Below are 15,736 nucleotides of genomic sequence, written 5' to 3'. Positions count from 1 at the left end.
GACGAGTAAGGACCTTCGTAAAATTGGTAAGAGATCCTATGGTCTGCAAGATCCTTCAAACGCATGACAACGGAAATGCAACTTAAAATCACCGTAGGCAGCCTCATGCCAGCAACAACCTATATTGCTAAAGTGCGTCAGAAAAATTATTTCCTCGGCAACAACTGGAGTGATTGGAGCATCCCGATAAGTTGGAAAACACCTGGTTGGGTCGGGTAGGGCACCTGTTTATTATTAGCAATCTGTTGGCATCCCAGCTGGCATCCCTGTGTGTTCTGGGCTCTACATTGTGGGGTCTTTTTTCTGGATTTTGTGAACCTTCTGGATTTGTGAAATATTCCGACCCCACCCGCAGGAACGTTTGTGCATCATCCGGCCCCTTTGAGTGAGCGACAGCATTTCTCTCACATTGCTGAGGTCTTGCATTTCCAATCAGCTAGACATTGAATTAATATGCAGGCCTCTCACTTAATTCAGCGCAATTCTCTGCTGTAGACAATACCTCTTTCTGAAGTCTCCCCAATGATTTTTATTGTTTCTCATTTAAATAAAGACAAGAACACACAACTACATTAACTTGTCCAGTGGTCCATTCTTATTAAATTCCATACATAGTACATAGTGCACATGCAATAAGTTAGGTATTGTCAATTCAAGTAGCCTCTCCACATAGATTCCTGTGTTGAAAGTGGAATAAAAGTATCTTCTGTCTCATTTGTAAAGGAAAAGAAAGGAAGTCAACATCACCAAAAGCAGGGGTAGGCAACCTAAGGCCCGTGGGCCAGATGGGGCCCAATCGCCTTTTCAATCCAGCCCATAGACAGTCCAGGAATCAGTGTTTTTTTACATGAGTAGAATGTGTCCTTTTATTTAAAATGCATCTCTGGGTTATTTGTGGGGCCTGCCTGGTGTTTTTACATGAGTAGAAAGTGTGCTTTTATTTAAAATGCATCTCTGGGTTATTTGTGGGGCTTAGGAATTCGTTCATTTCCTCCCCCCCCCCAAAAAAATAGTCTGGCCCACCACAGTGTCTGAGGGACAGTTTTCAGCCCACGGCTGAAAAAGGTTGCTGACCCCTGACCAAAAGTGTCTATCCTTGAAGTGCCTTTAATTACATTTTTGTGGTGAGTAAGGCCTTCCAATGGAGCCACACTCCAAATACTATTCAACCAGATCTCTGTGGGGAGTTCTATAGATTGTTTCCAAATTCGGCTTTTATAAATTGGGCTGCTAATAACAGAAAAAATACTAAATGTCTGCATATAAGGTTACTGTTTAAATTTTAATCTAATGAGAAAAGGGGGGTTGCCAAATTATTAACCCTTTTCTCCTTTCGGGCAGAAATGGGTGGAATCTGTGAGCTGAGCATCCCCTTTTCAGGGGATGAAGCCTGCCAAATTTCACACAGAGGTCCAAGGGAGTTGTGCTTGGCATCCTTAAAGTTGTTTTGGAAGGAATAACTCATTGGGCCCCCTATGCCTCTACCCCTTCCAGGAACTGACTTGGCAGGCAGCACAAGCTTTGCAGGGCTCCCGCCCCATACCTGGACTGATCACTTTACTGAACTATATTAAAGAGTACAGTACACTAACACAGGCTTTGTTGTGCATGTGTGTTTCTGTGCCACGTAGCCCCTCAAGAAAGAACACTGCTGCAGATGGACAGATACCAAACTGAAATGAACTGCAACTCAGGCCAGAACGAGGGGTGTGGGGTAAAGGGGAGCAAGGTCATTCTGAGGAGCTGGGGGTGCTGTGCATGCGAGAATCCTCTTTTACCTTCCCAGCAACCCTGTGAAGTAGGCTAGTTTGAGAAATGGTGAGTGGCCCGAGGTCACTCCAGTGAGTTATGTGACTCAGCAGGAGTCTCTCCTTGGATGAGAGGGATGCAGAGGCCAGGGAAAGGACACCCCTCCACTCAGTTTTATGCACCACCCTTTGGACCCCCCGGGGAAACTCACCAAACGAAACCTGCTGCCTCCTGGATCTGGGTGTGTGCAGTGCAACTAAGCTGAGTGCTGAACAGGACACAGTGCAGTCTGCATGGGGTCTATTCATAAAAGCAAGACTAGGGCAGTGCCAGCAGGTTCCACGAAGCCCCCTTTCTTCTGAGATTTTTGGGGGTGATCTTGTTTGTTTCAGCCCAGGCTGGTGGGAGGGGTTGTGGGGAGATGTATCCGAAGGTGAAGGAATTGATAGCAGCATTTATTTATCAGAAACTAGTCCTGATGGTTTTATTGTGTGGTTCTATAATACCTGTCGCTTTTGGCATACTGCTTTAGAGATATGTTCACATAGTTATTTTATATATATAGTCAGGGAAGTGGTGTCTGCTTTGTACATATGCAGAAGGTTCCAGGTTCCATCCCCAGCATTTTTTTAAAAAAACCTCTCTTTTTTGCATTTAATCTTTATTAATCCCAATTATCACTCTCCATCAAAGATATAGTAAAGTAACAAGGCTTCCCTCCACCTGAATGTGGGTCCTCTAGTCTACAATTCTATATTAACTGCTTATTGAATAACATCTAATTTATATTTATCCAATATATCCATAAGTTATGTCACCTTGCAGGAGTCATTTCAGATTTCAGATGTTTACAATGATCTTTTAGGAATTGTCTGTATTTGTCCCATTCTGTGTTAAATTTTTGGTTGCCATTATTCCAAACTTTCCCCATTAGACTTGCCATCTCAGTGTACTCAAATAATTTTTTTCTGCCATTCCATTTTTATCCCCAGCATCTCTAGCTAGGCCTGAGAGACACACCCTACCTGAAAGCCTGGGCAGCGATTGCCAATCAGTGTTGACAATGGTCTGACTTAGTATAAGGTAGTGTGGCTGCCTATCTATAATTAGGCAATACAGAAAAGGTCTAAATAAGGGAGACCCACTCCAGCACACTGACTAACTTGTCAGTGAGTAAGTGCATCCCAGTGACAGTACTGTTCAGTGGGAAGAGGAGGTGCATGTGGAAACCTTGATGCAAGCACCAGTTATGCTACCTTTACCTTTCTACTTCCAAAAAACCTACATCTTCCTTCTTAGCACCCCTCCTGGGCCCCATAGACCCCTGCTCTCCCCTCCCAATGATCTACCTGGTCAACTTTCACCTGCCCTTGGAGGAAAAGTAATAAGAGTAGAGTAGACGACCCCAGCTGAAGCTGAAACAGGCCAAAAGGGTTGCAGCGCCACGATTCCAGAGCCCGAACTGACATGGCTGCGCACCCACACACAAACACGCGCGCACACAGACACCCACACCCCACGAGACTGGCGTGGTCGTCCCGCGGCGCGCCCACTCTGCACATGCTCAGGAGACACCGATCGCAGTCTGTTGTGTAGCCGAGTTTGGTGCGAGCCCAACTTCCTGGCTGGCTGGGAACTCCCGGCAAAGGCGGGAAGGGGCCGGGCTCGGCATGCAAATCCACGCCCCAGGAGGAGGACCAGGGCGCAACCCAGCGCTTCCCGGACAGCAGCCGTGGCAGCGGAGGGTGCGTGGTCCAGGGGGGCTGGAGCAGGCGAGTCGCGAAGGGCTCCCCGTCGCCGTCCGGGTCTCTGCCCTCCCCTCCCGTGCCCTCTCCCCTCCGGGATTCCCTTTCGCTTCGGGCAGGAGCGCTGGCTGGAACCCCGGGGGAGGCGGGACGAGGCGGGCGCTGGCCGAATTTGCCCTTTCTTCCTCCCCACCCACCGAGCGGAGCAGCCCGTCGCCCAAGCAGGCAGCAGCGGCAGGGGCTCCTGGACTCCGGGCAGCCAGGCCAAGCCAAGCGGGGCTGGCGGACGGGTGTCTCCTGAGCTCCGCTTTGCTTGGCTCCGCGCCTGGCGGCCGGGCTGGCACTGGCAGAAGGAGGGAAGCGGGCCGCTCGACGGTGCCACTTCCCGGCAGGGCCCGGCGCACTTTGTTCCCGACTCTCCGGATGGCCGACGGCGGGACGGGCTTCGGGGGGCCCCGGAGGAAGCCCTGCCTCCTCCTCTCCGTCTTCCTCGTCTGCTCGCTTTGGCACAGTAAGTCTCCGCGGAGGAAAGCCGCTTCCCTCGGCGGCAGCAACAGTGAGGCTCCCCCGGCCGTAGCTGTTGCGCACCCAGAGACTCCCCGAAGGCTTGGGCGGGTTGCTTGCTTGGGTCAGGTTTCCACGAAGCAGGCGTGCCTAGTTGAATACTGTACAATATTTGGGGGGGGGGGAATTAAGACCATTTCTGGTTCCTGCAGTGAGGAAGGTGGGCTAGGTGGGGTCACTAGCAACCCTACAATTCTGTGATTCTATTGTTTTTCTTGAGTTCGTGGGTTTTCCGTCTGTCTTCCCCCTGTTTGCATCAGGAGATCCTTCCTACTTCTCTTTAGTAGTGCGACAGTTTAATTTTTGCGGTATATTGGGCAGATGTTTTTCTCCCCCTCTCTCCTTAACAGGCGAACTTATTGGGGACGTCCAAGGATGTTGGAAGACAAAAACAAGGTCTTCCCCACATATTTAAAACATCATAAGACTCACTTCCACAAGAGGCAGTGATGGCTTCTCACTTGGGCAACTTAGACAGGATGAGACAAATCCACAGTAGAGGTGGACTCGGTGGAGGAGAGGTCTCCCAATGGCTACTAGCAACGATGATTGTTTTCCCTCCAGTGTCAGAGGCAGTAAATACCTCTGAGTAATGTCACTTACTGGAGACAGCAGTGGGGGGAGTTGCTCCTGTTTGCGAGCATCTTCTCTTTCAGCCACCTTGTTGGCCGGCCGCTTTGAGGACAGGAGGCAGAGTGGTCCTTCCTCATGGCTGCTTCCATGTTGAGAGAGTCGACTTGGTCTGCGCTGAGATTTCACGGGATGGGGAGCGAGAGAGAGTTTCCCGAGTCAGTGTAGGAGAGTGGCTGGGTTGGCAGGGAGGGGCTCCCTCTCCCTTGGGGGACGGATGCCACCCATCTCCCCTCACCTCCTGGGGAGCATCTAGTCTGTTTCATTTCTTTGTGGCTTTTCTGCTGAAGATGAAAAGGGAAGTTTGGTCCCTCTGCTGTTTTTGAGGAACTGAAACTGGAGGTGAAGCTGCTCTGTCCGTTTTTGATAAGAAAATAAACATCTGGAGGCTTGTGCAAGCTGAACTGGAGATGTCCTGGCTCAGCCTGGAGCAGAGAGGTCAATGGGGCCATGTTGCTGTTGGAGCGCCAGGAGCAGGAGAAGCGGTGCAAGGAAGCAGATGGAGGCAAAGATGCCATCTCGCAAGCTGCAATCCTGCCTGAGCATTTCGCAGCAAGTTCCGGCAGGGGGAGCCACTTAGTCTGTTGCAGGAAGAAGAAATAGTTTCTTGTTGGCCTAAAGGCCCTAAGCTTTGAAATAATAGACCTTTCAGTCTTCAAGTTGCTACAGAACTCGGTGGGAATTGTTTCTGAGTAGACATGCCCAAGATTGCACTGTGAGAAGCAGAGGAGTGGTTGGGTGGTGGAAAAGTAGACCAACCCTGCTAGAAATTTTAGACAGGTAAGCAGCAGTAGATAAGGAGGAGAGAAAGAGGTGACAGGATAGAAAATTTAATAAAATTATGCAGGGTATAGTGAAAGTGGATATGGAAGTTTTCTTTTCTCTCATAATGCTAAAAGTCAAGGACACCTAGTGATGCTTAATGTTGGAAGATTCAGAACAGAAATGGAAACGCTTCCAAATCTCAGTTGCAGGAAACCACAGGAGGTGAGGAGTCTCCTGCGCTTGAATCCCACTTGCAGGCTTCCCACTGGGGCACCTGATCATTCATTGAGAGAACAGGATGCTCGACTAGACGGGCCCCTTTGGCCTGATCCAGCGGCAGGGCTAGTTTCATGTTCTTAGGAGAGCATTATAAACAGTGAGGTGAGCAACCCAAAGCACTTGGAGGAGGAAAAAGAAGCAGCAGTCAGCAAGGAGAATTTAAGGCTTGGAAGGTCTTTTTCTAAGGCTTTTCCAGACTTACACACAATGGCACCTTGGAGAGCTGGAGTGGGGCTTTGCAGAGGCCCCTTCTGGGTAGGCCTGTGCTGGACTCTTCCTCTGAATAAGTAACTTTCGTTCAGGAAAACATTCCTACACCCCCTTCCTCTGAAAACTGCACAACGGTTGGTGTCAGTCTGGCACTCAAGCAAACTCTTCTGTTTCTTCCTAGCCGTGTCTTCAAAGGACATCCAGCCAAGTTGCCTCACAGACTATGAATCCGAAGTGGTTTGTCACTGGGAAGTGGACGCCTCCACCGACTGCCCCAAGGAGTTCCTCCTGCGTGTTGCAACGACTCATGCACTTTATGGCCCAGGGTAGGTCATGCTGTGAAATGTGAGGACTGCCCCCAGATCTCCTCTTTCCTCCTGAAAGCTTACCAGGGTAAGGTAATAATAATATAAAAAGTGAGAGAAATTAAAAGAAGTGACATTAACGTTGTTGAGCCTCGCCCAGCATAACTTGTGCCACAGTGCTTCTCTTACAGAGAAGGAGACCCTTGATATATGGCAGCTAAATATAAAGGCCTCGCCATCCTGGGGACTGTAGTCTGAGGGCGTGGACTGCCAGCCCTGGTGGCTCCTGATATCAGGGCTGCAGAATAATGCATCTGTGGTGGCTTTGCCTTCTCTGAGACACCCCGGGAGGAGTAGCCAGCCCAAACCTTTTCCAGAAAATGGATGAGGGTTCTTTACAAAATGTCTTTCGGAGTTGAGTTGCAGTCACTGTGAGTTTTCCAAACCGAGAATAAGAAATGCAGGATCCAAAAGGTTTCTCATTATACTTTTCATTGGATCATTTGTTGTTGGAGAGCTTTCAAGGTGCACAGATTTATCCCCTTTTGCACGCTTGCAACCTTTCCAGGGGGTCAGAGGAAGCCTCAGCCTGGTGCAGCTGGAAGCATTGCAACACCCCTCTCTCACCTGGGCTGAGCTTTCCCAAACCAAGGCTGTGGTAGAAATGAATTGAGCGTCGTCTACTTTGAAAACACCTTTTAAGTCTTACCATTGTTCCAGGCCATCGTGGGTTTGTTCTCCTAAGAACAAGAGAGGCCTGGATGTGACCCCCAAGTGTACTTGCAGCATTCGGTCTGAAGTACTGCGGACCTACAAGTATCATTTCTCACTGGAGGCCGAGAAGGAGATCTGGAAGAAGAGTGTGGACCCTGATGACATTGGTAAGGGATCCTTTGTTCTGGCAGACCCTCCTTGCGCATTCCTGGGGGCTGCTCTGAAGAACAAGACAAGAGGAGCAGCATACAAGTGGGGTGGGAAGGGAGGCTTTGTCTTCATGATTAGCACCAATCAATGCTCAGAGACCTTCCTTAGCCCCTCCTGCATCCAGCTTAGTCCATTAGGCAAAGTCACCACCTTGAATGGTGGCAGGATACTCCAGTTTGGAAGAAATTAGAGTGGTTGATGGAGAGAGAAAAAATGGCTGCCAAGAAGAGCAAAAGCCACTCCTGGGAACTGGTTGAAGAACTTAGGAGAGGCCCCAGAATTCAAGAAAGCAGGACAATATGTGGCAACTCTGGAAAACCCCAATGGATTGAGGGGCTTGCCTCTGTATGCATGTTGGGGGTCACCTGGAATGGACACAGCCTGCTACTTGCCCACACCTGCTGGCCGTCTGTTTCTCTATAGCCACATCAAAGCCACAGGGTGCTTTCCTACACAGTAACATAAGAACTAAACATCGAGCATTCGAAATTTGCCAGGCACCAGGTGCATTTTGCCCTTGGCTATTGGCCACTTGTGACCAAGTGACTATGCCCAGGAGCCAGGATGGTGCCTGTCGTCTCCCCCATCTGGAGGTGCATGCCTGGGGAGCCTTGGATCTTGCCTGTTTTTACACACTTAACAGCACACCCTTTAGAACTGTATCTGTCATATTTTATCTGCATGATCAGAACAAATTTTAGGGACCAAGCTGCTTGGCACCCAAATGCCAACTAGACATTCTGTTTTCGTGACTGTAACCCTGGTTTAAGGAGCCATTTGGCACCTAGCTTATATATCGGTTTCTAGCACTGAAAACATCCTGTGTGACACAACATTGCCATGAGACTGTATGGTGTGAAGCAGCAGAGAGAAGGAATTAAGAGAAGGAGGGGGCAGTGTGTGTCTGTCCTTCCAGGGAGAAGGACCTGATGCTTTGACCTTCCCCACCTTCCAAACCAGAGGCCCATATTGGATCCTCTGTGTGGGGAGCAGCCACTCTCCCCAACCTCTTTTGCCTCCCCACATCTTTCTCTTTGTTGATTTCTTCCCAAACGCAGTAAAACCCCGTCCGCTTGTCAACCTGACTGTTAAGAGGACGGATGACTCGTACATCTTCACCTGGGCAGATGACTATAAAGAAGGGAACCTTCTTCATGAAAATCCGGAAACAGTCTATGAAGTTGCCTATTGGCCTATAAACCAGACAGACAAGGTAGGCACACTTTCCCAGCATGCTCCTCTCTGTACGACCACCAGGAATAGTGCTACAAATTTATTGTTGTTAATTAATTAATTACATTTATATCCAACCCTTCCTCCCAAAGGGAACCCAAGGTAGCAAGCTCTTCCATGTTTAAAAATGCCATTAATTCTAAAATTAAAAAAATACTAAAACAATCACATACACTGTGGCGGGGACCTTCTATGTCCTGAGCAGAGGTTGAGGTGTTGGGACCCCTGAAAGCCTCATAATGCCCCTGCCCCATGCCAGTTGACATGGCATCTTCCTGCCAGGGCCGTCTTAAGGGTATCCAGCACCGTGGTGCAAAACTTTCTGCGGCGCCCCCCCCCTTTCCCTCCGGCCGGCGCAGCTCCCGGCTCTGAGTCAGAGTGCAGGGACGGGAACTCACCTCCGGGAGGGATCACCTGCTGTGCCCTGGCCGCAATGAGGAAGGGCAGGCGGTGGGCAGCCTGAAGCCCTGGGCTTGCTCAGGATCCCAAGGATGGGAAGGAGGTCGGCTCTCCTCCTCCCCCCGCCCCCCCTAGCGGAGCCCTCCTGCAGTCCGGAGCCTTCCCTGCCTCTACCAATGAAACGCAGCACCGGAATGAGGGGTGACCCTGGCGCTGCAGGGCGGAACAGGGTCCTAGTGCCTGCTCCGCCTCGCTTACCTCCCTGCTCTCCCCTGAGCGGCGCAGCTGGTGGGCATACAGGAGGGAAAAGGGAGACTGCCGCGCAGCTCCCACACTTGCTGGGGCGCCCCTCAGCGCCCTGGCGCATCGCCCCAGTAGACCCAATGGGCAAGACGGGCCTGCTTCCTGCCCTTCCTTAATGCTTTCCTTGGGCAGCTCTGTAGATCCAACAAACTGCAGGCCAAAAAGGCTTTAGCTATATTTGGCAAATGATTATATGTCCCTCGCCAGTGGGGCACACAAGAGCAGTGGGCTGCCTTTTATGACTGGCTTGAGGTCAGGGCCTCCGCCAGCCCCAAGGCTTTGGATCACAGAACCTAGGGGAAGGGAGGCAGGTGCAGCCCTCCAGGCCTCTCTCACCTGGCCCCTGGGACTCTGGCCAGGCCAGGCCTCCGCCACCTCAGTCCTGTTCCACACACTCCTAGTGCTTTGGCTGGGCTGAATTGCATCTCTTGCTTGCTTGCCTGGATGGAGGAATGAGCCCAGCCCTGGGCCCCTGGCTGTGGCTGTCCGCCCACCCCTCAGGTGAGAAATTGCCAGACTCAGGAGGGAGGGAAAGAGATCCTTCCGCCATTTGGTCTCGAGCCCTTTGATTTCATCTACAGAGCTTCCACTGCAGCTTTTCTTGAAACAGTTCTCTGAAATTTATTCCCTTGCTCATTATCACATAATCACATTATCACATGAGTCCAAAACCTTTCTACCGCATCCCAAAATGATCTTCCTCCATAGAAAGTTGGGAAAAGGAAGAATTCAGCTCACCAGAATAACATCCCCCCCCCAGTGTTTTCCTGTGCACGTGTGGGAAGGGCCACATAATGTAAACCTGTTTGCTTCTGTCTCTCCCCCCCCCCCCCAAAGATACACGAACACATTACGCAAGGCTTTCATCATAAAATCTTCGACAATAACCTCATGCCAGGAGCCACCTATGTTGCAAAAGTGCGGCAGAGAATTGCTTTATTCGGGGACACCTGGAGTGATTGGAGTGCTGAGTACACATGGAAAAATGGTAAGTGCTTAAGGCGGGGGCTGCGCAAGGCACCTGTTTATTATTAACAATCTGTTGGCATCTCAGTTGGCATCCCTGCGTGTTCTGGGCTCCACATTGTGGGCTCTCTCTTTTCTGGATTCTGTAAACCTTCTGGATTTGTGAAATTCTCTCACCCCACCCGCAGGAATGTTTGGGCACCATCCAGCCCCTTTGAGTGAGTGACAGCATTTCTCTCACATTGCTGAGGTCGTGCATTTCCAGTCAGCTAGACATCAAATTAATATGCAGGCCTCTCACTTATTTCATCACAATTTTCTTCTGTAGACAAGTACCTCTTTCTGAAGACTAAGGCACATGCTACTAATCATTTGGAAGACTTGTTTTAGTAGAAGGTGGCACAATGCTTTGCATGAAAATGCACTAAGCGATGAGTGGCACAACACAGGTAGAGAGGGAGGGGGCAGTCGCAATTTGGCTGGCTAGAGACAAATAACTGGAAAGACCTTCTAGATTCCACAGTGACATCGATTGCTTGCCCTGGGTAGGCTTGTGCTGCAGACCCCTGGGTGAAGTTAGCAGGTTCAGTGTGGTGCCACAGCACATCAGGCCCCGCTACCACCAATGCTCCCTCTTCCTGCCTCAAGCTCAGGATCTGCTGGTTTTTCTCTGCATATAACTTCACGGTATACTGCTTGTAGCTGTATTTGTGCTTCCTCCCCCTCCTCTGCTCTCCTCTCTTTTCTTCTCCTTGCCTGTTGTCTTTTCCTTGGTCAAAGGTGAGATGATAGACTACCTGGGACAGAGACCTACCTTCTTGCTTCTCTTGCTCTGTGTGCGGTGATGGTGCTACATGACTAATAAGCAGTACAAATCCTGTCTGCCCCTTACTTTGGTGGTGCTGGGTGACCCAAGGACCTCTTTCCCCAGCCCAAGGTAAGTCTGGCTGAAGGGAAACCAGCTTGAAACTGCAGGAGGGGGTTAAAGGTTAGATTAGCATGTGCAGGAGAAACCAAACACATGAGGCATTAAATGTGCATGTTGGTGCCCATCCCCACATCCCAATTTGGGAAACTGCTTTGCCAAAAGAAGGACTTGGAAGGCTTCAATTCCCCTAACATATAGAGAGACAAGCTAAAACCAACAAATAAACCTCACCACATCCCTACAAGGTAATAGGCAAAGAAAAACCCTAAGGAGAAATACTGCAAATCCCCTGAAATTCTTTCCAGCTGTGTGAGTTGGGCTCCTTTGTCAACTGAGGCTTCTGGCCGTTTAGCCTGATCTTGTGCCCCCTTTCCAGGTGGGTGGGTGGGTGGGTGCCTGTCTGCCAGCTAGCTAGCCACCCAGCCACCCCCTGCCTCCCGCTGGTATCAGGGTGAATTGTCCGCCCAGATAACCAAAATGCTGCTTGCCTTCCAGACATTGAGCCAAGCTCTGACTCCTTCCTCTGGATTTTCATCCCATTGCTGTGTGTGTTCATCATGGCCCTGGCTACCTTCAGCTTCTTCTGCGTCTCCAGGTACGTCTTGGGTGCTTTGCAAGTAGTTCTCTCCAGGGCTGCCCTTTGCCCACAGCAAAACAAATAAATACTGTCCATGGTCACTTCTGCTTGAAGGTTGCAGGCCTTGGTGGCAGAGGCATTTTCCTGCAACCCTGACAGGAAAGGAGGAGGAAAGCGGCCCCTGTCCCTTCTGAGTCTTCTCCTCATCCTCCTTCCAGCCAAACAATCTTCCTCAGCTCTCTCACATGCATTTGGCTGCTAGTCACCTCTGGAGGGGGAAGATTGCTTCCTGATGTTCGGAGGGGAGGCAGCCCTTGCAGAGCCCTGCCTTTCCCCTTCTGAGGGCCGGGAAGGACTGACGAGTGGCGCTTTCTTGCTTTGCAGGGTGAAGAAGGGATGGTGGGACCAGATCCCAAACCCCGCCAAGAGCAAAGTAGCCGCTGGTGTGACAGCAGCGGTGGCACCATTTGGAAACATGGGCCTTGAGCACCCTGTGCATATTCACAGCTGCATTGCATCTGCCAAGCCAGAAACTCGGAAAGAGGAAGACTGCCAGGTCCCTCATGAAGACGCTGTGGCCAAGCTCTTCAGAGACCTTCTCAGTGGGGACTTGAGCAGTGGAGGCACCGGTATCCTGGACGAGCACCCCCTTCTCAAGGACCAGGCTCTGGGGCACATGCAGAGTGCTTTTTCCTTTTCTCAAGATGCACCGCTGAACAAGCACAGGGCTGTTTTGGAGACCTCTTCTGAACCTGTCTATCACAACACCAGCACAGAGACGGTGGCTTCCTCCCAGCCAAGCAGTGCTGCCCTGGAACTGCCCCTCAGCACAGCCGCCCCCCAGCCCTCGGGCTACAAGTGTTTCAGCAGCCTGGTGGCGGAGCCCATGGCCGCCTTCAGCCAGGTCTGTGAGGAGGAGGAGCAGGAGTTTTCTCCTTTCAGGGACCAAATCCAGCCATCCAGTCATGACGCAGGGCCTTGCCTTGCACCTGTGACCAGCAACCTGCACCCTGCTTTCCAGGGTATCTTCCCAGACTCACTTTGCTTTTCCTCCTGTATGGCAGCTGCAGAGCGAGAGGTGAGGCCAGGCAGCCCCTCCCAGCATGGGCCAGGAAAGTCTGGCCCCTGCCCAGTGGCCTCCCTCCTGGCTGGCTACCGCTCCTTCAGCTCAGCTCTCCAAGGAGGCACAGCCCCCCAGGGCAAGAGTGGCAGCGCTGGTAGCCGCCTAGACAGGCAGTCCCCCTACAAACCCTTGCTCAGCATTGTCCAGAACAGCCCTGCAGCAGCCACTGGGGTGAGCAGGGTCCTCTTTCACCCTGGTTGGGGGGCTCAGGAGGTAAGAGACCCGGCCTGGCCAAGTGCACCCTGCGGGGCAGACATGGACATGCAACAGGTGGCTTCCGATGGATGCTTTAGGGAAGACGTGGCCAGGGACAAAGGCCTTTCATACCCCTGAGGCCCCTTGTACCTCCTTAATTCCGCCTCAACCAGGCAGTGACCTCCTCCAGGTGTAATCCTCCCTAAATCCAGAGATCCACTATGCTGCAAATAGGAAAGCAGCACCAACTGCATAGAGCAGGCACCCCCAAACTTCGGCCCTCCCCTCCAGATGTTTTGGACTACAATTCCCATCTTCCCCGACCACTGGTCCTGTTAGCTAGGGATCATGGAAGTTGTAGGCCAAAACATCTGGAGGGCCGCAGTTTGGGGATGCCTGGCATAGAGGATCTGGGGGTTTAGGGAGGTGGAGCTATGGGACAGCAGTCGAAGGAGGATGCTGCATGGGAGAGGGAATTCAAGGAGGGACAAAAGGCCCCTTTAAGCCAGGTAGGGAAGGGCCCTTACTATCAACAGAGGACTAAGCCAAAGGCCAGCAAGGAGAGGCACCTTCCTGATTATAGGCCGGTGTCTGTGTGGAAACTCTGAGGACAAGTTGCTGGACTCAAGAGGCTGCTTTTGGCACTTCTTACATGAATGGGGCCTTCAGGGAGATGGGTGCTTTCTTGACCCAGATTGGGCTGGGGGCTGGAGCACCAGCTGTTCTTGGACTCAAGTTTCTGGACGGTCACCTGCAATGGAATCCACACCTGCCTGTCAAGTGTTTCAGCTCTGCCTGCTGACAGGCTCTGAATCTAGCAAGTGGCCAGCTTTTGCTCAGGCACTGCCTTGCTTTTGCAGAGAACTGTCTGCTTGACTTTCTTTTGTTGCTGCTTCTATACAGATAAGGAGGTCTAGCTTCATATAGCCATAGCAAGCAACAAGGTCTCTGTGTGGTGGTATGACTTCCTGTGCCCTCTGCCAGAGATCAGAGAAGAGGAGGGGTAGCAGGCTGAATAAAGGGATGCTCCGGGACCGCTTTTGGTGATGGGGATGTCAGGAAGTATCGCCAAGTGACTGAGACAATACCATTCTAGCATTAAAGTTTTTTATCCATATGATCCAGCTTTATTGCACTTATTCCACTCAAGGTGTGACATAGGCAGGACAGCATTTCCAAAAGGGGGAGAGAAGCTTGGAGTTTGCATGGGGAAGGACCTGCTATGGACACCACCCCCAATAGAGGCTGAGGCTGCTGCTCCCAGCTGGCAAAGAGATGGCTGTGTGGCTGTGGGCAGCCCAGATGGACCATTCTGCCATCATGGTTCACCTGCATCTCACAGGTACCTGTAGAATGAATGGCTTCTGAGAAGATGAGAAACTACCCTGGCGAATGGAAGCTTCATAAGAAAGGAAGTGGCTAGAAACATTCAAGTACAGTACAGAACCTGAATGTTGAAGCACATTTGCATAAATCTGCATAAGCTTTTAAATGTATTGAGTGCAGATTCCTGCCAGCTCTCAGGCTCTTGCTGCTGGCTTACGCTGAGCCACAGGGTGCAGCCAGGATTTGATGGGCACAGGAGGCTGCGTGCGGATTGGGCCCTCTGCAGATTGAAGCAAAAGATTAGTTACCTGCCGATTAAGAGGTGTGGCTTGAACTGTACAATACGAAATTTTGGCTCCTCCATTGCTGGGGGTCTGAGTGATTTGGGGTCCCTGCCATACTACACCTACATGGAGGCGGAGTCTGTCTTCCTCAGCTGACCCCCTTATCTTAAATGCTTCTCAAAGAGCTCCCAGATGGCCTTGCAGTGACTCTTGGACACAAGGGGGCAGCAGTCCTCCACGGACCTCAGAGCCTGCTGGCTCCCAGCTCACCATCCATCATGCCGCATAGGACCTTAAACCCACACCAGTCTGTTGCACCCAGCGGCAGCAGCAGCACCCACTCTTGTCCCTGGCTAAGCCCTAGAATGAGAAAGGGCCCTTGCCCAGTGTTGTGACGTGGGGTTTGTGATTTCAGCTCTCTTGACAAAACATGCTGGAGACAGTTCTCTAGTAACAGCTCTTTATTACAGTGAACAAGACTGAAGACTGAGGAGAGGAAAGCTACATTTATAGGGACAGGGGACTAGCTAGGAAGGGATACATTTTGGAGGGAACAATATCAAGCAATCACAGTGCTGCCTTTTGGAGGAAACCAATAAGACAGAGGATCCAAATACAGCAGCTTAAATGAACCAATAGTAGCTGTACCCTCTGGAACCAAAAGGCAGTTACTTTATCCTAATGCAAATACAGACAATAATAATACAGAGATAAAATCCTTTGACTCAATACACAACACCCCTCCCCCCCTAGTGAGCACAGCAGACATAATCCCTCAGGTACTGTGGGGTCCTACAACTTCTACTTGATCTCCTGACAACAGGTGTTGCAGGTTCTGGATTGGGTGTTACCTGTGGTGGAGGGGCTGCTATAGGGGTTTCGTCAGGAACAGATGGAGTCCCAGACATCTCAGGGTCCCCTACCTGTACCTCGTCATCCTGAGGACTAGCAGGCCCTGGTTCATTTGCGGAAGCCCCTGGTGACTGCACCTCTGGGCCATCTTCACTCTGGTCTCGCAGCTGTGCGTCATTAGCCAGGGATGAATTATCTGACTCCTCCCTGCTGAGCGCCCGGCGCCTCAGCTGATCTATATGTCTCTTCCAAACTTGCCCATTTTCCAAGGTCACATAATAGGACACAGGTCCACTAGCCCGGGTGATCACACCGGCCACCCACCGCGGACCTCGTGAATAGTTCCTCACCCAGACCAGATCTTCAGGGGCGAGATACC

At 51.2% G+C, this 15,736-nt stretch overlaps 1 protein-coding gene across 1 annotated transcript; it reads left to right on the top strand.

The window, feature by feature from the left end:
• The first annotated feature begins 3,326 nt into the window (after positions 1–3,326).
• LOC132593201 (uncharacterized) lies at positions 3,327–14,012 on the top strand. The gene is made up of 7 exons (XM_060282844.1): positions 3,327–4,005; positions 6,124–6,268; positions 6,968–7,128; positions 8,230–8,384; positions 9,944–10,094; positions 11,496–11,595; positions 11,962–14,012. The coding sequence occupies exons 1-7, from the start codon at positions 3,420–3,422 to the stop codon at positions 13,031–13,033; spliced, it is 2,370 nt and encodes a 789-aa protein (XP_060138827.1). The 5' UTR covers positions 3,327–3,419; the 3' UTR covers positions 13,034–14,012.
• The last annotated feature ends 1,724 nt before the right edge of the window (positions 14,013–15,736 follow it).

The sequence above is a fragment of the Zootoca vivipara genome, chromosome 14, assembly GCF_963506605.1.
Source record: "Zootoca vivipara chromosome 14, rZooViv1.1, whole genome shotgun sequence".
Taxonomy (NCBI): Eukaryota; Metazoa; Chordata; class Lepidosauria; order Squamata; family Lacertidae; genus Zootoca; species Zootoca vivipara.
The sequence above is the reverse complement of the archived record's forward strand: the minus strand, read 5'-3'. Positions and strand labels throughout refer to the sequence as shown.